This window comes from Humulus lupulus, chromosome 2 (genome assembly GCF_963169125.1).
Source record: "Humulus lupulus chromosome 2, drHumLupu1.1, whole genome shotgun sequence".
Lineage (NCBI taxonomy): Eukaryota > Viridiplantae > Streptophyta > Magnoliopsida > Rosales > Cannabaceae > Humulus > Humulus lupulus.
Genome location: NC_084794.1, coordinates 57872698 through 57900124, shown reverse-complemented (window position 1 = coordinate 57900124; position 27427 = coordinate 57872698). Strand labels below are relative to the sequence as shown.

Here is a 27427-nt window from a genome sequence, read left to right as displayed (position 1 = left end):
TTTAACATTATTTTTTCGCCATTACTAATTTTTAATATTATCATTTTAAAATTTGCTTTTCTTATGTGACAATACGACATATAGCCATAGTATAACTAGACGACTTATTTTTCAGGGTAAAAAAAGTTCGATCTAGGTAATAATAACCGTAGGGGACATTATTTACTGTAGTTAAAATCAAACTGATAAAACTGCATTATCAATTTAGCTGACTTCGTGGTCGATGATGATTACCGTGCACTATAATCTTTGTTCATTTATTTGGCCTTTGCTCGGACAACGTAAGAGATTGATTCATTTATCTCCCATTTGGATAATCAGTTATCTCGGAGAACCAGACATTCCTTTCCTAGAGTCGTCTGTAGTAGAACCCTGCTCGCTACTACTGATACTTTTAGTCACGGTTCTGCTTTTTGACTCAGTCGTGTTTGCCCAGCTACTGGTAAATGCCCCATCGCTGTCATTGCTATAATTTTTCAAGAGAGTCACCTCTTCCACAGACATCGTTTTCATGATTTTCCCACCAACAATGTCATTGCCCTCCGCGTTATTCTGCAACTGCATTGCAAACTCCAGGCCCCACACGATGTTCTTCATTGACGGTCTTTCCGTCCCGTTATCCAGCATGCATTGAACCGTTAACTCACCGTATTTCTTCAGGCACTCTGGTGCAATCTTACCCGTCAGATACGGGTCAATAATCTCATTAAGTCTTCCGTTGTGATAGCAACTCTGTACCCATTCGGCTAGGCTCACTTGTCCCTTCCCTGCGGTCCTTACTATAGGTGGCCTACCACAAAGAACCTCACACAAAACGACACCAAATGAGTAAACGTCGGACTTCTCTGTCAGCTGTTGACGCCTGTAGTATTCCGGGTCCAAATACCCAACACTACCCTTCACAACTGTGGTGAGGTGGCCTTTGGACATGCTAGTGGGGCTAGTTTTTGATAAACCAAAGTCCGAAACCTTGGCCACCCATTTTTCATCTAGCAAGATATTTGTAGTTTTAACGTCACGGTGGATGATCGTATACTCTGTCCCTGTATGGAGATAGTGCAATCCATTAGCTGCTCCAATACAAATTTCTAGCTGTTGTTTCCACGGCAGAGGTGGGTTTTCTGTTTTGTAGAGATGGTCACGGAGGGTTCCATGGGCCATGTAATCGTACACGAGGATCATCTCACGGTCTTCGTTGCAGTAACCAATGAGAGAGACAAGATGGCGGTGGCGGAGATGGGAGAGCAACTCGATCTCAGTCTTGAACTCTTGGATCCCTTGCGATGACTCAGACTTCAGACGTTTGATGGCAACTGGCGTGGTCCCATTGTCTATGTATCCTTTGTACACGTTACCGAATCCTCCGACCCCAATAATGAAAATATCTTCGAAATTATTTGTGACATCTATGACCTCAACCAGTGAAAAGTAACGAAAACGATCAGACGGCAATGATGATGACCCTCCAGTCTTGCTTGACTTAGTAGCGGTTAGAGAAATGTGGCCGGATGCTTTGACTTTTCTTCCTCTCCGGAGAACCAAGAAGCCAATGAAGGATAGTGAAACTGATGCACCGGATACTACACCGGATACTACACCGGAAATTATTTCAATACTTGATGTTCGGTTTGTTTTATTCTTTATCTCATTCTTCATGCTGGGTAGATGAGGAAGGTCAGGATTAGGTCCGGCTAAGTTGCCTTCTGTGTCGTTCAATTTGAATATTTCTAACCCATTTAAAATTGCATCAGAATATGTCGTTTCCCGGTACTGTAAAATATTCACAATTTTCTGAAAATTTACAGATGCTCTAAACAACTACAATATAAACGGTCATAAAAAAAATCGTGCCGAAAATTATTTACGAGTCGAGAACAGTGAAGAGCTCCACCGGTAGGGCTTAAAGTGAAGCCCCTAAAGGAAAATTTTCCTTATGTATATATATATATGAATGTTTGTATATATTTTTTGTTTTAAACCCATAAAGATTCATATATTTTCACTCTTTTAGATAATAATTTACTCATTTATTACCTTTCTCAAAATCTAGTACTACTCTACAATTTTTTTAATTCCCGTGGATCGTGCTCTACTTGTTTGCAGGGACTCTGTTGAAAATTAAGAAGAATTTGGGAGAAAACTTTGTTGAAAGCTAAGGTTAATATGAGAGATAATATTATGGGGGAAGAGGATATTTTTTTTTTTTTTTTTTATAGAACTCAACTTGTGTTTTTGGCTTGATTTCAAATGGTGGGACTACATCTCTATTTATAAGACTTTATGGACCTTTTTAGAAGCATAATTAAATTATTAACTAGTATATTATTCTAGATAATTCTCATATACTAAGTAAGAAATGAGAGTTCTAGAATACTAAATACTCAACAATCTCTAGTAAATACATAAACATTTTAGAAACTCTAATAAATACATGAAAACTCTAAATTAATGAAAATTCTAGAAATTAACCATAATAAATCAAGTTTAATATTTCGACACCCTTCCTGAAACTTGATTTGTGACTCCAAGAATGCTTCGTAACATGAAACTTCACATACTCCAACCTCACTTCTTTTCATCCAATGCATTCTCGTAAGGAATGATAACGTGTGTGGATGTGCTTGCTTCTTTAGTGAAAGGTGGGATTCTTTGCTAGTGCAAGTCTTGATTTGTTGTCAACACGAATCTCGATATGCTCCTCTTGTGGCACATTCAAATCTTTCAGAAAGTTTCTTAGCCAAATAGCATGGCAAACATAAAGTTGCAGCAACATATTCATCTTCACAAGTTAATGGTGTGACGATTGGTTGCTTCTTTGACATCCAAGTAAAAGCAGTGCTTCCCATTAAAAAAACAAATCCGGTGGTGCTCTTTCTATCATCCAAGTCTCCACTCCAATCGATATTGCTATATCCGACTATCTCATAATTGTTAGAAGATGAATAAAACAAGACATAATTGGCTGTAGCTTTTATGTACCGAAGTATTCTCTTTGCAGTCTTGAAATGAGTTGTTGTTTGAGCTTCCATATAACGACTAATGATTCCAACAACATAGAGAATATCCAGCCTCGTACAAGTTAGGTAGCGTAAACTTCCAACAAGGATTTTGTAGAGAGTTGGATCGTCTTTTTCTCCTTCGTCATGCTTTGAAAACTTGATTCCACATTCCATCGGTGTACCAACTGGATTAGAGTCATCCATCTTGAACTTCTTAAGCACTTTTGTAGCATAGCCTTCTTGAGTGATGAAAATTCCTTTGTCTTCTTGCTTCACTTCAATGCTGAGGTAAGAAGACATTAGCCCAATGTCTGTCATCCCAAACTCTTTCGCCATGTCTTTCTTCAACTCCTCAAACATACTCGGGTTGCTACCTGTAAAGATCAAGTCATCTACATACAAGCATCAATCAAAATATCGACGCTTTGATATAGAGTACATGCTCAAATGGACACTTTGAGAAATTCTTGTCTTGAAAGTACTTGTCAATTTGTGTATTCCAGGCTCTCGACGCTTGCTTTAGGCCATACAAAGCCTTCTTTAACTTCAATACTTTATCTTCATGTCCTATTACTTCATAGTCCAATGGTTGGTCGATCTTCTTCTTTGAGGAAACCATTCAAGAAGGCAGACTTTACATCCATTTGGTAGATCTTCCATCTATTTTAGGCTGCCAAGGAAATTATTAATCTAACAGTTTTAAGACAAGCAACACACTAAAAGAAAAAAAAAGAAGGCTTTTACTACAATTTTTATGCTGGATTCACTTCGGTTTTCGCTTAAATTCGCAACCGCAGTAGTTTGGGGCGAAGAAAAAGGTAGATAAAAACCGAAGTGAAATATAGTCTTTCTACTTTGGTTATTATGTAAAAATCGAAGTATAAAGTGAGGATTCTACTTCGGTTTTTACATAAAAACCTTAGTAGTAAGGATTTAAGAGTAGTGGAGCACGTGTGGCTAGGCACTTTCTACTGCGATTTTATGTAAAATTTGAAGTAGAAAGCCTACTTTCCACTTTGTTTTTTACATAAATACCACAGTAGAAAGTGCCCAAAAACTAATAAGGGGAGCATTTGGCTTGACCCTTTTTTTACATCCTTATTCTCTCTAAACAGAAGTCATGGGCCTGTGCAACAAAATGTGGTCCTCTTTCCATTGAATTTTTAACTTCATTTTTTAGGATATTGAATTAGTGTCCAATTTTTTTAGCACCAAATCCAAAAGCAAAATAAAAGATTTTAATAAGGCTTTTACTTCAATTTTTTCATATGCTGAGTATAATAGCTGAAGTGAAAGCCTATATTTATAGTAGTGACAGGAGAAAATACCTCGTCATAGTCAATGTTTTCTCTTTGACTATAGTCTTTTGCAACCAATCTTGCTTTGTATCTTTCCACGTCTCCATTGGCATTCCTTTTTGTCTTGTACACCCATTTTACTCCAGTCGACTTGTGTCCTTGTGGAAGCGTAACTAGCTCCCATGCGTTGTTGTTCATGATTGAATTGATTTCTTTATCCATAGCGTCTCTCCACTTCTTTCTTTCTTCCACTTCTTGGTAGCTTAGAGGTTCACAATCACCAAATAGACACATAAGAGAGATGTCATTTTTGTTTTCAATTACCTCATAAAGATATTGTAGGCTTCTGAAGTGTGGCGTCTTCTCATTCGAACTTTCTCTTGATGAATCTTCATGTAAGTTTTCGGTTGGTGAGATCACTGGAGTAGTAGGCTCTTGAGGTTCTTCTTCCATCCTTGGTTGTTCCACTTCTTCTTCTTCCTTAAAGTAAGGAAGAAAATCATACTCGTCCTCTTGTGTGTTCCAATCCCATAAATCTTCTTCATCGAACTCTACATCACAACTAATGAGAATCTTGCCGGTAATTGGGTTGTACAACTTGTAGCCTTTGGATCTTGAGTCATAGCCGATGAATACATACTTCTCACTTTTGTCATCAAGCTTGGTTCTCTTCTTATTAGGCACATGAACATAAGCAATACTGCCAAAGAATTTGAGGTGAGAAATTCCGAGCTTTCTTCCACACCATGCTTCTTGAGGTATCTTCACATACACAGTTCTTGTTGGAGAGCGATTTGCCAAGTAGACCGCACAAGCCATTGCTTCAGCCCAAAACTCCTTGGGCATTCTTTTGCTTTTGAGGATGCTACGAGCCATGTTGAATATGGTTCAATTCTTCCTCTCTGCCACTCCATTTTGTTGGGGGGATCTTGGCACCATTAAGGGGCGACGAATTCCATGCTCTTCACAATAATTTTGGAACTCGTTTGATGTGAATTCTCCTCCTCGATCAGATCTCATGGCCTTAATAGAAAGACCATTTTCTTTCTCAACAAGAGCTTTGAACTTCTTGAAATTCTCGAACACTTGTGACTTCTACTTTAAGAAATAAGCCCATGTTTTCCTTGAAAAGTCATCAATGAAAAGGAGAAAGTATTTACTCTTACCAAAAGAGTTTGGTTTTATCGGTCCACAGACATCAGTATGTACGAGCTCTAGCGGCTTGGTGGCTCTTGAAGATGACTTCTTCGGGAAGCTTCTCTGAGATTACTTTCCAACCAAATATCCTTAGCAAAGTTGATCTGGTTGGTTGATGCACGGAAGGCCTGTCACCATATCTTTCTTCTCCAAAAGTTTGAGCCCGCAAAAATTAAGGTGTCCAAAGCGTAGATGCCAAAGCCATGATGAGTCGTTATGGCAGGCCTTTAAGCATTTTGGAACATCATATTGAATATTCAAGAGCAACATTCTATTCTCTAACATGGGTGCCTTGGCAATCAAATTACTTTTATCATCTCTTAAGAAAATGTTATTTTCTAAAAGTCACTACTACAAAAAAGGGCAATTGTGTTAGTCAAACGCGTCAGTCAACGCAGTTGAGTGACGCTGTTGACCAAGAATTATCATTTGTGGCAATTGGGTACTGCCACAAATGCGGGGCAATTGCGTCATAACGTACACTAACAACATTGAGCGAGACTATTTGCGTTAGTGGGCCATTGATGCTATTAATGGGATCATTTGCGTCAGTGGCCCAATGGCGGTAATGGCCCGTTAAGTAAATAAGCCCCCTTCGTCCCCAACAGAGCCACATTAGACCTAAAATTTTAGGAAAAAAAAACGGAAGAAACCAGCGGCACCCCCTTCGGTTTTCTCTCATTTTGGTACGTTTTTATAAAAAAAAAATTCAATTTTAATTTATAAATAATGATGTATATATGTTTATGAAACTTAGACATAGTTTTTTTTTAAAATTTTTATATAGATTTTGTATTTTTGAAGATTATTGTTTGAAAACCCATAAACTTAGTTTTTTGGGGTTTTCTACTTCAAGAACCCACATTGCTCAATTACCACTAGTGAAATTTTATTAATTTTTATGATTTAAATTTAATTTTTGTGTTTTTTTTTTATAAATTGACTATATTTCGGATTTTTAAAACTTTGGATAGTTTTATATTAGTGATTTAATTATTTTAGTTTTAAACTTTGCATTTTAATATTTTACTTTTTTAGAATTTTTTCTATTATAATTTCTTTATTTTTTGTTAACTTTTTCAATTTTTTCAAATTTAATTTATTTTCGGATTTACTTATGTAAATGAGTATATATAAATTTTTATTTATATTTTGTTAACTTTTTAATATATATTTTTTTAAATTTTGGGTTTAATTTGTTAAATATGTATATATTAAATTGTATGTTTTCTTTAAGTTATATTTTATTATTGATTTACTTAGGATATTTATAGTCGATTTTTCCTTATGTGATTTGTTAACTTTTTAAAAAATATATATTTTATTTCGGGTTCAAGTATTTAAATGAATACATATAACAAATTATTTATTTTATTTAAGTACTTTATTGTTTATTTAGTTACAATATAGCTTTAATATATTTTTCTTTATATTTTGTCAACTTTTTTTATTATATTTTTGTTTATTGTTATATTTGAGTAGGTATTTTGTTGACAACTTTGTTGGTGAGATCAAGCTTTGGAGGATTTTTTATTAGAGGAAATATTTTAAACCTTAATGTATAATTAAGATATTGAATTTAATGGAATGTTTGAATTATAAAATAGTGAAGATAGGTTCTGGGACTGTGTGCTGTGATATAAAGCTGTAATTAGGCATGTTTGATTGATTAATTGGTTCATTGTGTTTATGTGATGAATATAGGTTTATTTAAAATTTGGGAAATATGATAGAAATAGGAGAAATGCTGCCCATTTTTTTTTTTTTAAGATTTAGCAATATGAAAATAATGCATGTTTGATTGATTTGTTGAATATTTTTGTGTATATCATGTGTTGTATACATAGACGTTTTAAATTTGGGAAATGTGATAGAAATAGGGGAAATGCTGTCCAATTTTTTTGGACATATTGTTTCCTTTATTTACTTGTCAATTAGGTAATCCACAACCTAATTGTTAATGTTTGCTGCTTTGTTTTTTTTTTGTGTGAAGTTTGACAATGGATAGAGATAGGATGTCAGCGGATAGGTTATCCGTGAAATATATGAATGGAGTTGAGTTTTCCCTGCAATTTTGGGAAAGAAATACTCAATCTCCTAATAGTATTCCTTGTTCTTGTGTTAAGTGTGGTAACGTTGTTAGGATGCCAATTTTTAAAATAAAAGATCACTTATTTAGGAACGGAATAGACAAAAGTTATAAAGTAAGGTTTTTGCACGAAGAAATAACGAAAGTTACTGATGGGGGGCCATCTAAGAATAATAAATATTTTGATGTGGATTACGAAGTTGATAATATTGCAAAAATGATTGATGATGCACAATATGAATCACATGTAGATCAAATTAAATTTCAGTCAATCTTAGAAGATGCTGAGAAACCTATTTTCCCTAATCGTAAAAGATTCACTAAATTATAAGCACTGATTAGGTTGTATAACTTAAACGCCAAACATGGGTGGAGTGATAAGGGAATAATAGAGTTGTTAACATATTTAGGAGAATTATTACCCGAAGGTAATGAAATGTCATCTTCATTTTATGAAGCAAAGAAGACATTGCGTTTGTTAGGCATGTAACATGAAAAAATACATGCTTGTCCTAACGATTGCATTTTATATCGAAGGAGATTTGTTGATGCAATTGCATGTCCGACATGTGGCAATGTAGTTAGAAAAGGTGTCCCTGAAAAGGTTTTATGGTATCTACCACCGATACCTCGTTTGGTTCGGTTGTACTGAAATGATGATCATGGTAAAAATTTAATTTGGCATGCCGAAGACAGAGTAAAGGATTGTAAGCTGAGACATCCAGCTGACTCGCTAGCTTGGAAAACAGTAGATGTTAAATGGTCTGAATTTGGCAATGAACCGAGGAATATTCTGTAATGACCCACTAATCTAGACTATTTGGACCATTAACGAAACTATACATAAAACTTACATTTTTACGAAAATACCATAATTTCACTGAGTAACTTGTAAAATAAGAGTTACTTACAAATAAATAGAATACTAAGAAGGATTTGGGATCCCATTGTCTTTAAAAACAAAACATGATTTAAATGAAAAGAATTACATAAGAAAATGTGGAAAATACATATAAAACCATAAAAATTAAAATGCGACTACATCCTCGAATCGAATAATGCTCGGCCCCTTGACTCCATTCATCATCGATACACATCCTCTAAGCGTCACGAATCTTTTCGCCTCTAAAGCTTATTTCCTGCACATAAACAGAAAGGAATGAGCCTAATGCCCAGCAAGGAAAAATCTAACACATAGTCATACACATCAATTTCATAATAACGTAAAGACATATCATAACACATAATACACTTATTAAAATGGCCATTATTACTTGGGGTCCCATAGACTAAACAAGCTTATGCCCATGAGATTAGTGGGGTCCTACCAGCTAAATAGGCTTATGCCCACAATCTTTTTGGGGTCTTGTTAGTCAAATAGGGCATAAGCCCAAGCCTACAAACATACACATGCATAACATATTCATAACATATCATAACATAACACATAAGATAACATAAACATAAACATATAGATTCTAGCCTATTTTCCTTACCAAAGTTACCGGGATATAATGGACTGAGTTAGGACTTTTGGAACACTCCTAAAACCATATGAGAAAGAGTGAGTTTTAAGAAGAAGAAGAGATGAAAATGAATAGGAAGACTAAACCATTAAAAGAAAATATTCTCACCACAACTTATGTGCTTAAGAACTTTGATTCCCTAACCAAAATAAGAATGAGGTTAGGAAACTGAGTAGAAGACTAAGAGAAGGGAAACATAACATAAATGAACAAGAGTATCGGGTTTACCTCAAAGACTTGCAAGATCAATCTAACCACAACCGAAATACTAACGAATCTCACTTCCCAAAGTGTTTGATAAGCTTATGATGTTTAAGCTTATGATTTTTTTTCCCAAACCAGGTGTTTACACTCTCACACTTACTTAGCACTAGCAGCTTCTGAACTTAGAGTAAAAGGTGAAGAAATGGCTGGGTACTAGGTCCTATTTATAGAGTTTGGGAATGAAAATATCTTGATTTTACTTGAATAAAAATAATGGCTTTTTAGGTGAAAATCATTTGAATAATCGTTCAGCAGAGGCTGAAGACTCGTTCAAAAGATGCTGGACTGTTGAAGGAGTTTGAATGGCTGAAAGGAAATGAATTCAAAAGAGTTTGAATTTATGCTGGAGGAGGCGATATATCGCCCCCTGTAGGCGATATATCGCCTGGGCCAGTATGCCCGAGGCGACCGTGCATCGTCTCGTGTTTTCTGTATCTACGTGCTGCGATATATCGCCCCCTATAGCTGCGATATATCGGCACATGCTGAATATTTAAACACGAAATTACACATTTTTAGCTAAGTTTGAATGGAGTAAACAGCCTTGACTAAGCCTTTAACGTATTCAAAGCTGCTGACTGACCCTATATCATTCAAACTTTACCCTTATTTAATTTAATCCTCAAAAATACTTAATCCTTAATTACCATTCATAACATGTGCTTAAAATCCTATTGGTTGATATCTAAACCTTATAATATAACAAATACTATCCTTAATATCAGTCATATAATCAAACCTTAGGTTATACTTAATATTCTTAAACTATAGGTTAAACTTAGAAAATCTATAAGTACTACTATGAGTGTCCAAATAATTCCCGGTCTGAACCAAAAATCCACAGTTACAAAGATAATACTAAACATACTATAATACTACTAAATAACTAGCTAAGTAAAGTTCTTGGACTCTACAATTCTCCCCTACTAAAAAGAATTTCGTCCTCGAAATTTACTTACCAAATAACTCCGGATACCGGCTCTGCATGTCCTCCTCCAACTCCCACGTTGCCTCGCGTTCAGAACTATTGCTCCATAGGACTTTGACTATAGGAAAGCTCTTGGACCGCAACTGCTTCATCCCTCTATCTAGGATGCTAACCGGTCGTTCCTCGTAACTTAAGTCTTTCTGGAGCGCTATGGTATCGTACTTGAGGACGTGAGATGGGTCTGACACATACTTGCGTAGCATCGAGATGTGGAAGACGTTGTGACTATCAGCTAGTGTTGGCGGTAGGGCTAATCTATACGCAACTGGTCCCACTTTGTCCAATATCTCAAAAGGACCTATGAATCGGGGACTGAGCTTGCCTTTCTTCCCGAACCGCTTGACACCCTTCATAGGAGATATCTTTAGGAAGACTTGATCTCCAACTTGGAACTCCACATCGCGGCGCTTGGTATCCGCATAGCTTTTCTGACGGCTTTGAGCAGCAAGCATACGCTGTCTAATAAGCGTTACTGCTTCTTGAGCTTGTCTAATAGCTTCAGGCCCTAGAAGCTGTCTTTCTCCTACTTCATCCCAGTGCAACTGTGATCGACACCTTCTTCCATATAGCAACTCATAAGGTGCCATTCCGATTGTCGACTGGTAGCTGTTGTTGTATGAGAACTCAATTAGTGGTAAGTACTTGTTCCATGATCCACCGAAATCAAGTACACATGCACGTAGCATATCCTCTAAGATCTGAATCGTACGCTCAGACTGCCCATCTTTCTGAGGATGGAAAGCTGTACTAAGGCTTAACTTAGTACCCATAGCTTGCTGTAAGCTTCTCCAAAATCTTGACGTAAATATTGATCCTCTATCTGACACTATCGTCTTGGGGATTCCATGCAATCGTACAATCTCCTGGATGTAGATGTCTGCATGTTGGTCTGCCGTATATGAAGTCTTAACAGGCAGAAAATGAGCCGACTTGGTTAGTCTATCTATGACTATCCAAGCGGAATCATGCTGCTTATTCGTCTTTGGCAGACCCGTTACGAAGTCCATGGCTATATCGTCCCACTTCCATTCCGGTATGCTAAGCAGTTGCAATAATCCTGCAGGCCGCTGATGCTCCACCTTCACTTGCTGGCATACCAGACACTTAGATACATACTCCGCTATGTCCTTCTTCATCCCTGGCCACCAATAGACTGCCTTGATGTCATGAGTCATCTTGGTAGACCCTGGATGAACCGAGTATGGGGTGCTGCGCGCTTCTTCTAGGATCGTCTTCTTAATACTCTGATCGTCTGGCACGCATACCCGATCCTTATATCTCAATAAACCTTGACTAGATATTGAGAAATCTGTAGTCTTGCCTTCTCTGACTGCATCCGTGTGTGCTGCTAGCGAGTCATCATGTCTCTGACCATTTCGTATGTCTTCTAGCAGATTTGATTGGATAGACAAGTTTGCCAGCTTGCCTACAACCACTTCGATTCCGGCACTGATCAGCTCCCGCTGTAGCGGCTTTTCTACTCTGGATAAGGCTGCTAAGTTCCCATAGCTTTTCCGGCTGAGTGCATCGACAACTACATTCGCCTTTCCTAGGTGGTATAGGATTTCGCAGTCGTAATCCTTGACTAATTCTAACCACCTGCGCTGCCTCATGTTGAGCTCCTTCTGCGTAAAGAAGTATTTTAAACTCTTGTGGTCCGTATAAATCTCGCACTGTTCTCCGTAAAGATAATGGCGCTAGATTTTTAACGCAAAGACCACCGCTGCCAACTCCATATCGTGAGTTGGATAGCGTTGTTCATACTCCTTTAACTGACGTGAGGCGTAGGCTATCACCTTGTCATTTTGCATCAGTACGCATCCCAATCCTAACTTTGATGCATCACAGTAGACAACGAACTTGTTGTTGGGTGTTGGGACACTAAGTACTGGTGTTGAGCAAAGCTTATCCTTAAGCAACTGGAAGCTTTCCTCACACTTATCATTCCAGTTATACTTTTGTTGCTTCCGGGTCAGGTGGGTGAGTGGAGTGGCTATCTTAGAAAAGCCCTCTACAAACTTTCTATAATAACCTGCTAGCCCTAAGAAGCTTCTTACTTCTGACGCGTTCTTTGGCCTAGGCCAGTCCTTCACGGCCTCTACCTTCGATGGATCTACTGCAACTCCATCTTTCGATATGATGTGCCCGAGGAACGCCACTTGTGAAAGCCAAAACTCGCATTTCTTGAACTTCGCGTAGAGTTGGTGCTCCTTCAATCATGTCAAAATCATCCTCAAGTGTTCCTCGTGCTCCTCTTCATCCTTGGAGTAAATTAAAATGTCGTCGATGAACACAACGACAAATTTATCCAAGTAGTATTTGAAGACCCTATTCATTAATTCCATAAACGCGTCTGGCGCGTTAGTAAGACCAAAAGACATAACCAAGTACTCGTAGTGTCCATAACGAGTCCTAAAGGTTGTCTTAGGAATATCTTCTCCCTTTACCTTGAGCTGATGATACCTGGACCGTAAATCGATTTTAGAAAATACAGTCGCGCCTCGGAGTTGATCAAACAAATCATCAATCCGAGGTAACGGGTATTTGTTCTTAATTGTTACTTTATTCAGCTCACGGTAGTCTATGCACATGTGCATACTTCCGTCCTTCTTCTTCACGAATAGTACCAGAGCTCCCCATGGTGAATGGCTTGGCCTAATGAAACCCAAGTCTAGGAGTTCTTGTAGCTGCGTCTTTAACTCCTTGAGTTCCGTAGGTGCCATCCGGTATGGTGCCTTAGAGATAGGCTCGGTGCCCGGTACTAATTCTACCGTGAAGTCTATTTCTCTAGTTGGCGGCAATCCTGGCAAGTCATCGGGAAATACTTCTGGAAATTCTTGTATGACTCGAACATCTCCAACCTTAAGTGATGTCTCCTTCTCCACATTCGTGATGCTGGCTAAGAATGCTTGACATCCTTTCTCCATCATTCTTTGAGCTTTGAGAGATGATACTAACGGGGTGCGTAGTCCTGAAGCTTGTCCCATGAAGCACATTTTCTGGCCGTCAGGAGTCTCGAACACCACTTTCTTGCGTTTGCAGTCGATCGTTGCGCCATACCGTGCTAGCCAATCCATGCCTAGGATTACGTCGAAGTCTTTGATCACCAGCTCTATCAGGTCTCCTTCTAGTTCCTTGTCCTCAATCTTGATTGGTACGCCTCGTACAATTCGTGATGATTGAACTACTTTGCCCGAAGGCAACTCGGTTACAAACCTAGTTCTAAATCTTTCACTAGGTTTGTCTAGTTTATCTATCATTCCTAACGAAATATACGAATGAGTGGCACCCGAATCAAATAATACATGACATAAATTATTGAGGATGGAAACCTGACCTGTGACCACCTTGTTGCTAGCATCCGCCTCTCCTTGGGTTAAAGCAAAAACCCGAGCAGGAACCATCTTTTCATCCTTCTTTCCGTCTGGCTTTTGCTGAGGACAATCTTTCTTGCGATGCCCCTCTTGACCACAATTGAAACACTCCTTGGTGTTGGCACGGCATTCTCCAGGGTGCTTCTTCTGACATTTGGCACATGGCGGGTATTCCACGTAGCCCGACCTATTTCCCCCATTATTTGGTCGTGCCCTTTTATTACTGTCAGCTTGCTTGTTGTCAGGATGCCTTCTCTTCTGTCCGTTACCGTTGTTGTTGGACTGATTGTTGCCGCTATTGCTAGACTGATTGTTGTTCCGACTGGCCTGAGGTTGGCTCTGCTGTTTAGGTTCAGGCTTGCTAGCTTCTTCTTTGCTTACGTTGGCCTGCAACCTTTCTACTTCAATTGACGTCTCGAGAACGTCGGCATATGAAGTGTTTCCCGGGTTTGCTAGCTTCACTCCCATCTCGATCTTTGGTCGGAGTCCTCTCACGAATTTGTTCACCCTCAGATAATCGGTTGAAACTAACTCTGCCGCGAACTTTTCTAAGCGGTTGAACTAACGAGCATATTCCGCCACTGTTAAAGTTCCCTACTTCAGATTGGTGAACTCCTCAACCCTCGTAGCAAGTACAGCCGAATTGTAGTACTTTTTGTGGAACAGCTCCACAAATCGGGTCCACGTCATGGTGGCAGCATCATGAGATTGCTGGACCAAGTCCCACCATATCCTGGCATCTTTCTTGAGTAAAGATGAGACGCAGGATATACGGTCCGCATTACTGAGGTTCATGTGGGCTAGGATCGGCTCCACATTCCTTAGCCATTCTTCTGCTTCAAAGGGGTCCGTAGTCCCTTCGAAGTTCGGAGCGTGCTGCTTGCGGAACCTCTCGTACACTGGCTCCATGTGCTGTACAGGATATGGAGCGTAATTCGTCATAGGCCATCCCCCATATGGACCAACTTGTTGGGGTGCTGGGGCCATTTGCTGTGGTTGCGGCTGTGGCGGAGGCTGAGGCTGAGATTGAGCCTGTTGGCGTTGTTACTACAGAAGTTCCTCGACTTGCTGTCGCAGTCTGGCAATCTCTGCAGTGTTGTCAGCTGGCTGTGCCAGCGCGTTGCGGCGAGCAGTAGCACGCATTCCCCTTCGGCGAACTGTTGGAACCGCATTGGTCGCTGGAACATCGTTGGAGGCGTTTCCGTTGGTGCGTGCGGATCTTCGGAGAGACATCGTAGCAGAGTTCTAACAGTTGAAAGAAACATGTTAGAACTTTTCCTAATAGGCTCTAAGGCAAAAACTTATTCTAAAACAAACATATCTCGGGCCTATTTATTATGACTTCTTATGAAAATTATATAGGTCTTTATTTATTATTAGAGTGGGTTTCTATACTTAGAAAAACAAGTCATCTTTATTTTCTAAGTGTGTTTCTAATCATCCTATATGACTTCAATTCTCAGGCTCGAAACTTATCTTTGTTCCAAAGTTAACCATATTGAGGGAGGGCTGGGATCAGTAAAATCATTCCCACTACTAAGGCCCCCTAACTCTCAATAAGGAAACCAGGTTCATTGATTTGTATCCACCCTCACCGAACTTAGTCATTATTCATTTTATTTAGTATTTATTATTATTGCGAAAATAGAATCAAACTCACACATGATATTCAAATAGCATGTTATTCATTTGGAAAAACAATATCACTTATTACAATCAAAAGTAAATAAAACAAATAAAAACTACTAATCTAAAAATCGGGATCTTCTACATCCGATCCATCATCTAATATATCATCATCTATTTGTTCATAATTATCATTGTCATGAGCATCAAAACGTCCTATAGGAAGGTTGGTGAGAATCCTATTCTTTTGCTCATTGGTGAACTGAAACTCAATTTTTGAGGTGAACCTAACTAAGAGGAAATAGTATCTCATTGCTAAGGGTAGTTCATCCTCCTCATGCATCTTTTCCCATATCTCTTCTAATGCTGCTATTACAGAATGAAAAATCTTTAAACAACCTAATTACTAATACATATTGTTCCGTTGATCTTAACATTATTTGTTTAGCCTCTTGAAGGCCACCTATCTCTTGATGAAACAAAAGCAACCTTCGAGTAATCATTTCTAGGGCTCCTACGGTGTTTCTTGGCTCCCTTATTCTTTTTAAGGCCTTAATGGCTCGGATATCTTGGTAGGTTAAAGCTCCGTTCATTCTTAACTGAAACATAAACACTAAAGTTGTTAGCTATACACATAAGTAAAGTAACTTGTAACTTAAACACTTACTTGGCGGTCCGATTCGGAGCTTTGAGCATGTGTATCGAGGAGAACTTCATGCGAAGGAGCCGTTGCTCTGATACCAACTATAATGACCCACTAATCTAGACTATTTGGACCATTAACGAAACTATACATAAAACTTACATTTTTACGAAAATACCATAATTTCACTGAGTAACTTGTAAAATAAGAATTACTTACAAATAAATAGAATACTAAGAAGGATTTGGGATCCCATTGTCTTTAAAAACAAAACATGATTTAAATGAAAAGAATTACATAAGAAAATGCGGAAAATACATATAAAACCATAAAAATTAAAATGAGACTACATCCTCGAATCGAATAACGCTCGGCCCCTTGACTCCATTCAGCATCGATACACATCCTCTAAGCATCACGAATCTTTCCGCCTCTAAAGCTTATTTCCTGCACATAAACAGAAAGGAATGAGCCTAATGCCCAGCAAGGAAAAATCTAACACATAGTCATACACATCAATTTCATAATAACGTAAAGACATATCATAACACATAATACACTTATTATAATGGCCATTATTACTTGGGGTCCCATAGACTAAACAAGCTTATGCCCATGAGATTAGTGGGGTCCTACCAGCTAAATAGGCTTATGCCCACAATCTTTTTGGGGTCTTGTTAGTCAAATAGGGCATAAGCCCAAGCCTACAAACATACACATGCATAACATATTCATAACATATCATAACATAACACATAAGATAACATAAACATAAACATATAGATTCTAGCCTATTTTCCTTACCAAAGTTATCGGGATATAATGGACTGAGTTAGGACTTTTGGAACACTCCTAAAACCATATGAGAAAGAGTGAGTTTTAAGAAGAAGAAGAGATGAAAATGAATAGGAAGACTAAACCATTAAAAGAAAATATGCTTACCACAACTTATGTTCTTAAGAACTTTGATTCCCTAACCAAAATAAGAATGAGGTTAGGAAACTGAGTAGAAGACTAAGAGAAGGGAAACATAACATAAATGAACTAGAGTTTCGGGTTTACCTCAAAGACTTGCAAGATCAATCTAACCACAACCGAAATACTAACGAATCTCACTTCCCAAAGTGTTTGATAAGCTTATGATGTTTAAGCTTATGATTTTTTTTTCCCAAACCAGGTGTTTACACTCTCACACTTACTTTGCACTAGCAGCTTCTGAACTTAGAGTAAAAGGTGAAGAAATGGCTGGGTACTAGGTCCTATTTATAGAGTTTGGGAATGAAAATATCTTGATTTTACTTGAATAAAAATAATGGCTTTTTAGGTGAAAATCATTTGAATAATCGTTCAGCAGAGGCTGAAGACTCGTTCAAAAGATGCTGGACTGTTGAAGGAGTTTGAATGGCTGAAAGGAAATGAACTCAAAAGAGTTTGAATTTATGCTGGAGGAGGCGATATATCGCCCCCTGTAGGCGATATATCGCCTGGGCCAGTATGCCCGAGGCGACCGTGCATCGTCTCGTGTTTTCTGTATCTACGTGATGCGATATATCGCCCCCTATAGCTGCGATATATCGGCACACGCTGAATATTTAAACACGAAATTACATATTTTTAGCTAAGTTTGAATGGAGTAAACAGCCTTGACTAAGCCTTTAACGTATTCAAAGCTGCTGACTGACCCTATATCATTCAAACTTTACCCTTATTTAATTTAATCCTCAAAAATACTTAATCCTTAATTACCATTCATAACATGTGCTTAAAATCCTATTGGTTGATATCTAAACCTTATAATATAACAAATACTATCCTTAATATCAGTCATATAATCAAACCTTAGGTTATACTTAATATTCTTAAACTATAGGTTAAACTTAGAAAATCTATAAGTACTACTATGAGTGTCCAAATAATTCCCGGTCTGAACCAAAAATCCACAGTTACAAAGATAATACTAAACATACTATAATACTACTAAATAACTAGCTAAGTAAAGTTCTTGGACTCTACATATTCATTTGGGTCTTTGTGCTGACGGAATTAATCCACATATTTCCCTTAGTAGTACATATACTTGATGGCCTATAATGCTAGTCATCTATAATCTACCCCCATGGTTGTGTAAGAAGATGAAGTTTACCATGTTAACTTTGTTGATATCTGGTCCTAAACAACCTAGAAATGATATTGATGTATACGTAGCTCCTTTAATTTATGATTTGAGACATTGTGGTATGAGGGAGTTAATGCTTACGATGCTTATAAGAAAGAAAATTTTAATCTTAAAGTAGTGTTGTTGTGGACTATTAATGACTTTGCAACCTTAGGTAATCTTTCTGGATTTAGTGTGAAATGGTACAAGGCATGTCCCATTTGTGAAGAATGGGCTCATTCTGAATATTTAAAACATTCTAGAAAGATTTGTTATATGGGACACTGAAAGTTCTTATCTGAAGAACATAAATTTCGAAGTTGGACAAATGTCGTCAATGGTAAATCTGAATTTGGAAAGGCTCCACAACCTTTAGTTGGAGGACAATTGTTAACAAAGTTGAAGAAAGTCCAATGCAAGTTCAGTAAGTCTAGAAATTATACAAATAAGAGAAAAATGTTAGATGTGAAAAAACAATGGAGGTTATAGATGGTGCGACAGGTTGTTGGAAGAAGCAATCTATTTTTTTTTAGCTTGAATACTGGGAGCATTTAGTTTTGCGGCATAACTTGGATGTGATGCACATTGAGAAAAACGTGTCAAATAGCTTAATTAGTACATTGCTGAATGTTCTTGGTCGGAGTAAGGATGGAATTAAACCTCTGATGGATTTAAAAGTAATGGATATACGCAGTAAGTTACAGCCAGAGGTTGGTGAGATACAAACCTATTTACCACCTGCGTATTATACCCTGTCTAAAGAAGAAAAATAAATTGTATGTGATTCTTTGTCGAATGTGAAAGTACCGGAAGGTTATTCTTCAAATATTTCTTCTCTGGTTGATGTGAAAATTTTGAATTTAGTTGGAATGAAGTCTCATGACCATCATACACTTCTTGAACATCTTCTACCGGTAGCTATCCGTTTTGTGTTACCCAAAAAAGTTCTATATGCAATTGCCAAACTATGCTTCTTCTTTATATATATTTGTTGTAACGTGGTAGATGTGTCAGAGTTGGACAATCTTCAAACAAATCTCGTGATAACATGGTTTTATTTTGATGATTTCTAACTTATTATTTTAAGTATTTTCTAAGTTTACGAATACGGCACCATATTCGGCTCACGAAATCAACAAGATACGGGATGAGTGGACTGAATCAGTTATGACGTATCTCACTTAGCAAATGAGCAAGTTAGTGAGGAAATTTTACTTTAAGTAGGTTTAATACTTAGAAATTTAGAACAAAAGAGTACATATATACATAGATTAACATTGAAATCTAAATTACTTTTGTAGATTTGATCATAAATGTTAGCTTTAGATAAATGTTTAAAAAACTTATAATGTTGTTTTTCTGCTGCTGTTTTTTTTTTTTAATCAAAATAGGCCAGGGAAATTGGCATAAACATTTGCAATTTCTCTGGTTAATACTTTATGTTACTGTTCCCAACTGACACAAAAAATACTCGTTTTTAACATTTATGGCAGTGCCCCACTGACGCAAACACCAGGCGTTTGAGTCAGTGGAGCACTGCCACAAATGCCAGATTTGTGACAGTGCCCCACTAACGCAAATGCTTAGTGTTTGCGTCAGTGGGACACTCGCACAAATGCCAAATTTGTAACACTGCCCCACTAACTCAAACGGCAGCCTGGTTTGCGTCATGGGATTCCGCATCACATATAAAACTAACGCTAAAACTCAATTGTGGCAGTTAGAAACTGACGCAAATGACATTTTCTGTTGACTCAAACTCAAAATATTGTTCTTCATGTTGAGCACAAAGTAAACGTTCTTCAAGCATATTAGAATTTTACCTTGGTCATCCACAGGTATTTTTGACTCATCTCCAAAAGAGACATTTCCTTTTACTGCTTCATTGAGCACCACGAACATTCTTCTTTGTCCACACATGTGATTGCTAGCGCCAGTATCAAGATACCATCTATTTTCTTGGCCTTCATCTTTGTCTTTGCAAGCTAGTAGCAATGTTCTTTCTTCTAAACCTTTGCCTTCGACAAAATTGAATTCTTCTTCAACCTTCCTTGATCTACACTTGTAGGCATAGTGGCCAAACTTATTACAATTGTAGCATTTCATGTGGGATTTGTCATTCCTTGACGATGAGTTGCCCTTCCGCATCCTTTTGTTTCTTGTGGATTTCAACTTTTTTCTCCATTATTGAAGTTGTTGAAGCCACCCCTCCCTTCTCTTCCTTTTCCATGACCACGTCCACGTCTGCTTCCTTTGTCACGTCCTTTTCCTCTTTCTTCTCTATTATTGCTGAAATTTTCTTCCTTCAAGTTGAATTGTAGTAATTTCTCCACTGTCTCCTTTTGCTTATTCTTTCTATTTTGTTTCTCCTCATAGGGTTGTAAAGAACCCATGAGTTGCTCAATAGTCATAGTTTCTAAATCTTTAATTTCTTCAATGTTTGTAGCAATGTATTTAAACGCTGGAGTTATAGTGCGAAGAATTTTCTCTATGACCTTCACTTCACTAACATCGTCGCCATTTTTTCTTAATTGATTGACAATTGCCGATACTCTATCAAATTAATCAGAAATTGATTCAGATTCTTCCATGAACAAAATTTCAAACTCACCTCTAAGATTTTGAAGATGAATCTTTTTAACATGCTCCACTCCTTTGCTGCAAGTTTGAAGTTTCTCCCACGCTTCTTTGGTCGTAGTTGCATTTGAGATCTACTTCTCGAATGCATCTTCATCCACTGCTTGATAGAAGAGGTAGAGAGCTTTCTTGAATCCCTCAAGGCTTCCTGTTGAGCTTGAGAAAGAGAAACATCTTCTTGCTCCTTATGGCCTTTCTCAACAATCTTGCAAACATCTTGAGCTCCTAGTAGTGCCTTCATCTAGGTACTCAATTGTCATAGTTGCTCTTGGTGAGCATTGGAACTTGGAAGGGGACCATTCCTCCACTTGCCATTTTTCTTCAAGAACCTTTCTTTGGTACCAATTTGTTGAAAATTAAGATGAATTTGGGAGAGAACTTGATGACTTTGTTGAAAACTAAGGTTAACATGAGAGATAATATTATGATGGAAGAGGATTTTTTATAGACCTCAACTTGTGTTTTTGGCTTGACACAAAATTGTGAGACTACATCTCTATTTATAGGGTTTTATGAACCTTTCTAGATACATAATTAAATTATTCACTAGTAGATTATTCTAGATAATTCTCATCTACTAACTAAGAAATGAGAGTTCTAGAATACTAAAGACTCAACAACCTCTAGTAAATACAACAAAATTATAGAAATTCTAGTAAATAAATGAAGACACTAGAAACTTTAGTAAATATATGAAAACTCTAGAAACTCTAAATTCATGAAAATTTTAGAAACTAACCATAATAAATCAAGTTTAATGTTTCAACAGACTATTTCTAGAAATGGTTGCCTTCGAATCTACCTATATTGTTATCGACCATGGTAGAAGTTGATGGTTGTTTATCTTGTGGACCACGCGCAACCTGGAGCTTAGATAAAGGTGCTGGTTCCGTTAGTGTCGCAGGCACACTACTTCCCAATGAGTTGTCGGTGCCGTTTGTGCTAAATAAACTATTACATTCTATAGCTTTTGGAACGCCCCATTCCATTATGGCTGCTTCCTGGAATGGCGATTGGCCCTACAAACCAACACGAGTCTTTCTAGTGTGTTTTTGTCCTCACTCGCACGCTTCCTGCGAAAACTTCCCAGGAGGTCACCCATCTTGAGATTACTCCAGGTCAAGCACTCTTAACTTTGGAGTTCCCAAGTGATGGGCTACTGAAAAGAACATGCGTCTTGTTGATATAGGTAGTAGCCTTCAATCCATTTAAGCCTTCTTTAACTGTGCAGTCCCATACCTACACAGTCTTAGAATCATCAATTAACCTTCCCCAGGCGATGTGGGATTGCACAACTTTTACCGGATCTTTCCTCCTACGGATCACATGATTCTGACTGTCACAATCACCTACCCTTAGCGGTCTGATGTCCCTCTCGGCCACACTTCTTGCTAGGTCAAGGCACTAATACCATTTGTAAGAACGCCCTAATCTAATACTTTAAAAAATGTTTACATACTCATGAGTTTATAAAGAATAGGCACTTATTATAGAAATCCCAGTGGGGTCTTGCTAAAACATGCAAGTTGGGCCCAACAGTTCAAAACAAAATAATAGTTTTCATGCATCGTCATAAAATCAATGATTAAAATTTAAGTCCCACTGTTTAGTTTTGAAAATTTAAAAATTACGTGACATTATAAAAATAAGGCGTTCATTCTGATCGTTTCTCGTCCATAGGTTCCCCCACGCCATACACAGCCTGACGATAGAACTTCCCACATCACCACACGTGCCAAAGAGAAATCATATTTGCTACCTGGAAGGGAAAGTAAGGGGTTTAGCTAAAAGCCTAGTAAGGAAGTACAAACAACACACAAGTAAATACAACAAACATATTCATGTTCATACATCGTTATTCATCGTACTTAACTTTATCATCATACATCAAACATCATCATCATAAACATTATCATAATAACATCACCATCATAAACATTATCATAATAACATCATCATCATAAACATAATCATCACATCTTTGTGCACATGGCCTGCTAACTTGTCCATGTCACCTTATGAGGTAAATGGGATCTCTGGTCCTTGAATAACCTCGGCGCGTCCGCCCTATGAGTTATGTCTTTATATCCTTATTAACTCGGGTTATGTCTTCATATCCTTAGTAACCCCTTTGTTGTGTCGCGTTCATCACGCTAACAACCATTCATAGCATACAACATCACAATGACAAACAGTCCAACAACATTTCATAGTTCATCAACGTCATCACAACATATCATTTCATAATCCTTATCACAAAAACACTATCATTCATAATATACTTAATCATGCTAGTCAATCTTACCATTCACAAAATAAGCAAACAAAATTCTATCTAACTTCCTTACCTCAGGTCCAAGTAAGGTAAAATGACAACTTCACAATGAGCCTATACCATAATCAAAATAACCTTCCTTAGCATCACATAAACTCTATTTTGCCCACTCATATGACTCATGTGTGCATGGGCCATGCACACATGTTGAAATTTATTCACAACATCCCAACAAGACATATTCACATAAGGTCATAAAAGAATAATGCACATTCTACATATATTACATGCATGGTCCTTTTATAAAAACTATATGGTTGCATAAAAGACACATTTTTTAACTTAAAAGTGGAATTGCATGTGACATGCATACGTGGGAACGTTGTTTAAAAGCGATGTTAAAAACGATAATTCCTACATGCTTATTTCTATAGCTTTTGAAAATAATGAAATTGTAACATGCTTGATTACCATTGTTTGTCCTCTTAAAATTACTAGGTTGATTAAATCTCTCAAGACTTTATTTTAGTTCATAAAATAATTTATTTAACCAATTAAAATATAATAATCCCATTTTTACTTTTAAATTCCATAAAATAACAAAGACCAAAATCTATGTGAAATACTTATAGTTTAACATGTTTACATAGAAAATAACATTATAATTCAATTATCAAATTTATAAATTTAATGTGAGAAAAATCTAATTTAGATGTGGAAAAATATATTTTTACTTGTGTTATTTTTAAGATCAAATTTTTAAAATAAAAAAAATTCATATGTGAAAATCAAATTATTATTTTTTTTATAAATACTTAACTAAACTTTCAGCCATGATTTAATTTATTTAACAATCACAAGTAAAATAATTTCACCATTTTTTTTAATAAAAAATAAAGAAAATCATACTATTAATATCAACACTCATATTCATAATAAAAATACCATTTTTAATATTTTCATGGGTTAGGGTATTAATTTATTTCAACATATACACAAAATTCCCTTTTATTTAAAAACACAACTTCACATTTTATTAAAATTCCAGCAACTAATTTTTAACCTCAAAATCACCATCTTTATTTTTAAAAACTCATATTTTCTCAAGAATATAAAAAAAAATCTGTAGGCATTTATTTATGCAAAAATATCATTTTAAGTGTGAAATAAAACACCATTTTATTCTCATAAATACAACATATCATAAAAGATATTTTTTTATGCATGCATATCATTATTTCATCAAACTTTTCACCAATTATTCAAAAAATCAGCAAGCATTACTCATCATGAAATTCATCTTTAGTTGATGTTTCTCAATTCCCAATCCATAACTTTCATGAAATCATTAATATATCAATTTATAGGAATTTAAAACAATCATTTCTTTTTATCCAAATTAACCTAGTATGTTCCTAACATGTATATATAAATGACACAAAATAAAAACAAACATCACAATATGCTCCACACCCTATAGGCCGAAACACACCTAGGTTTCACAACACTATATCACAAAATTTCTCATGATAGCATATTCATCAACCTTCATGGACTCAAACAAGAAATCAAAATGATTTATCATACCAATATTTACATAGGATCCTAGAACATGGATCTGACCTAAATCACAATAAAATAACAAAATATAGAGGGGAACCTTAGACATGCATAGGCTGAAATCTTCATACACACAATCATCAAATATCAACAATCCTCATATTCTAATAGATCAAAACAAAACCCTTGACAAACCTAATCATACTCCCCTCAATTAACAAAAACCACAATCATACATCATCATGTATCATATTCATGTATCTCATAGAAAATCAAACCAACACATGGCAAGGATTTCAACAGACAACAAAACTAAAAAAAAATCCTTTCAATAAGAAATAACAAAATAAAGCATAAGGTTTATGGATCAACTACTTCCTTGATAGAACCAACACCCAAATGGCAATCACCCTTGAATACCCTAGGGTTTTTTGAAACCCATAAAAAAGAAGAACACAAAACCTTAGGATGGTGGGGAAAAGAAACCCTAGACTTAGAAATAAACAAAATATCAACAATATGAATAACATACTTATGACCTTCTTCTTCTTCTTCCTCTTTTCTTTTCTTTCTTTCTCTCATTCTCTCTCTAGAACACGCCCTCTCTCTCTCTCTCCTTCTCTCTAGGCCAACGACTCCAAGGCTTCAAAATGGCCTCATCTTTTCTCTCCTCTCTCTTTATTCTAACTTAGCCAAATTAACCTATTGAACAAAATGGGTAAGTTTCCTAATGGTGCCTATTTTCTTTTTAATTCTAATTTGTTTGATTTACCAAAATAAATGGAAGACCAAATCCCCCATGTTCCAACCTATGCCATCCACACCTTGTTACCATTTCTTATCACACGGCCATAAGTAGCATTTTCACACTAGAATAATCAATTTCCAACTTTCGCATTTTGCTACAAATTATTGTCATTTTTCCTTTCTTATTTACCCTTTTAATAAATTAAATAAATAAAAGAAAATAAAACACATTCACACACACACACACACACACATTTCGGCACACACTTAATAATGAATAAAATAATCTATTTTAATCACATAATTTGTCACACTTAATAAAATGTAACACTACTAGTAAAACAAACAAGTTACACAATTATTAACACATTGAAATAAATAATCAAATAAACAATTAACAAATTTAAATTCACCAAAAATTCTACCAAACAATTCTAACAATTTAATTTAAAACAAACAATTAAATAAAATAATTCACAACACTTATCAATTAAATAAAATAAAACACAAAAATTTAAATAATTTTTTTTTGGTGCGCTACATACATTTTGTAATGCCCCACACCACTATGGCTACTTCTTGGAATGCCGATTGGCCCTAAAAACCAACACGAGTCTTTCCAGCATGTTTTTGTCCTCACTCGCATGCTTCCTGGGCAAACTTCACAGGAGGTCACCTATCTTAAGATTACTCCAGGTCAAGCACTCTTAACTTTGGAGTTCTCAAGTAATGGGCTACCAAAAAGAAGATGCATCTTGTTGATATAGGTAGTAGCCATCAATCCATGTAAGCCTTCTTCAACTGTGTAGTCCCATACCTACATAGTCTTAAAATCATCACTTAACCTTCCCCAGGCGATGTGGGATTGCACAGCTTTTACCCGTCATTCCTCCTATGGATCACGAGATTCTGACTTTCACAGCTTTAGCCTTTATATATTACTTATTAATTTTAAAAAAAAAGCAAAAATGATCAATTTTTTCTACCTGTTTGCTATTCTGCTACCCATCAATATACACCGTATATCACAATGACTAAATTAACAAAAGTATATCAATTTATAAAAAATAAATATTAATGAAATCTTACTTGTCGAATATATGACCACTACAACAATTTTGACTATATGTTACAGTAAAAAATTACATAAATGAAGAAGTGTTATTAATGGGCAAATGAAAAAAAAACACGGAGAGTCCTATATGTTTAGGCGCCAAATGAAAAAGAAAAGAGGCGCCATATGAAAATTTTCTCTAATCCCTCATTTGCTCTCATTGAATCCCTAAACCCTAAACTACCCAAACCAGCTCCCTAAATCAGTGTCGCCTCCCTCTTCCTCTCTCTCTCTCACTTAGTTTCCTCAGCCCTCTCTCTCTCATGCGAGTCGCTGAAACACACAATGACCATGCCAGCTTCCCCGTCATTTTTTCTCACTGAAACATACCATGACCGTGCCACCTCTCTCTCCCTGTCATGCAACTCGGACCTCTGTTTTTCTGTGAGGTATTTTGTTTTTTTTTTTTATCATTTAGATTTCAATTAATATCATATAATCAATGTATATATATTCAAGTCACAAATGTCTTCTTCTTCTCCATTCCCATCAATGCGGGTTAGATGTACTTCATCACCCTTTTATCTCTTGATGTTGGGAGAAGTATTATTTTTGGAAAGATTGGGTTATGCTTTGTGATCCGTATTTTTTTGCAGATGATTCTCATAGCACTGCCGATTTTTGATCTGCTCTTAGTTTTTCTCTTTTTAGGTGATCCGAGAGAGAATGGCTCAAGGTTTTTTGTGTTGTTGGATTGTGGAGAGGGGTGAAAAATGATTCTTTGAATTCTTATTTTCTTCTAGGCGCTTTCTTATATGTTGTCTATCTTTGCATATGTATTTTGTTCATTTTCAGGTTTTCAACTTTGTAAGGCGTCAATCTTCTCTTCCCGTGTCTATTTAGACAAGAACTTAAACTTGAAAGGGAGTTGAATTGGGCTAGTGTTTCCTTTAATGATTTTTTTATCTTTTCTAGAACTGTAGCTTCGGTTTTGT

General features: G+C 36.6%; 1 protein-coding gene and 1 pseudogene across 1 annotated transcript; both read right to left on the bottom strand.

The window, feature by feature from the left end:
- Positions 1-236: 236 nt before the first annotated feature.
- Positions 237-2579, bottom strand: LOC133814294 (receptor-like protein kinase FERONIA; annotated as a pseudogene).
- A 17748-nt stretch (positions 2580-20327) lies between these two features.
- LOC133814293 (uncharacterized) lies at positions 20328-21037 on the bottom strand. Its single transcript, XM_062247276.1, has 2 exons — positions 20802-21037; positions 20328-20712 (listed from the first exon to the last, which is right to left on the bottom strand). The coding sequence occupies exons 1-2, from the start codon at positions 21035-21037 to the stop codon at positions 20328-20330; spliced, it is 621 nt and encodes a 206-aa protein (XP_062103260.1).
- Between the last annotated feature and the right edge of the window lie 6390 nt (positions 21038-27427).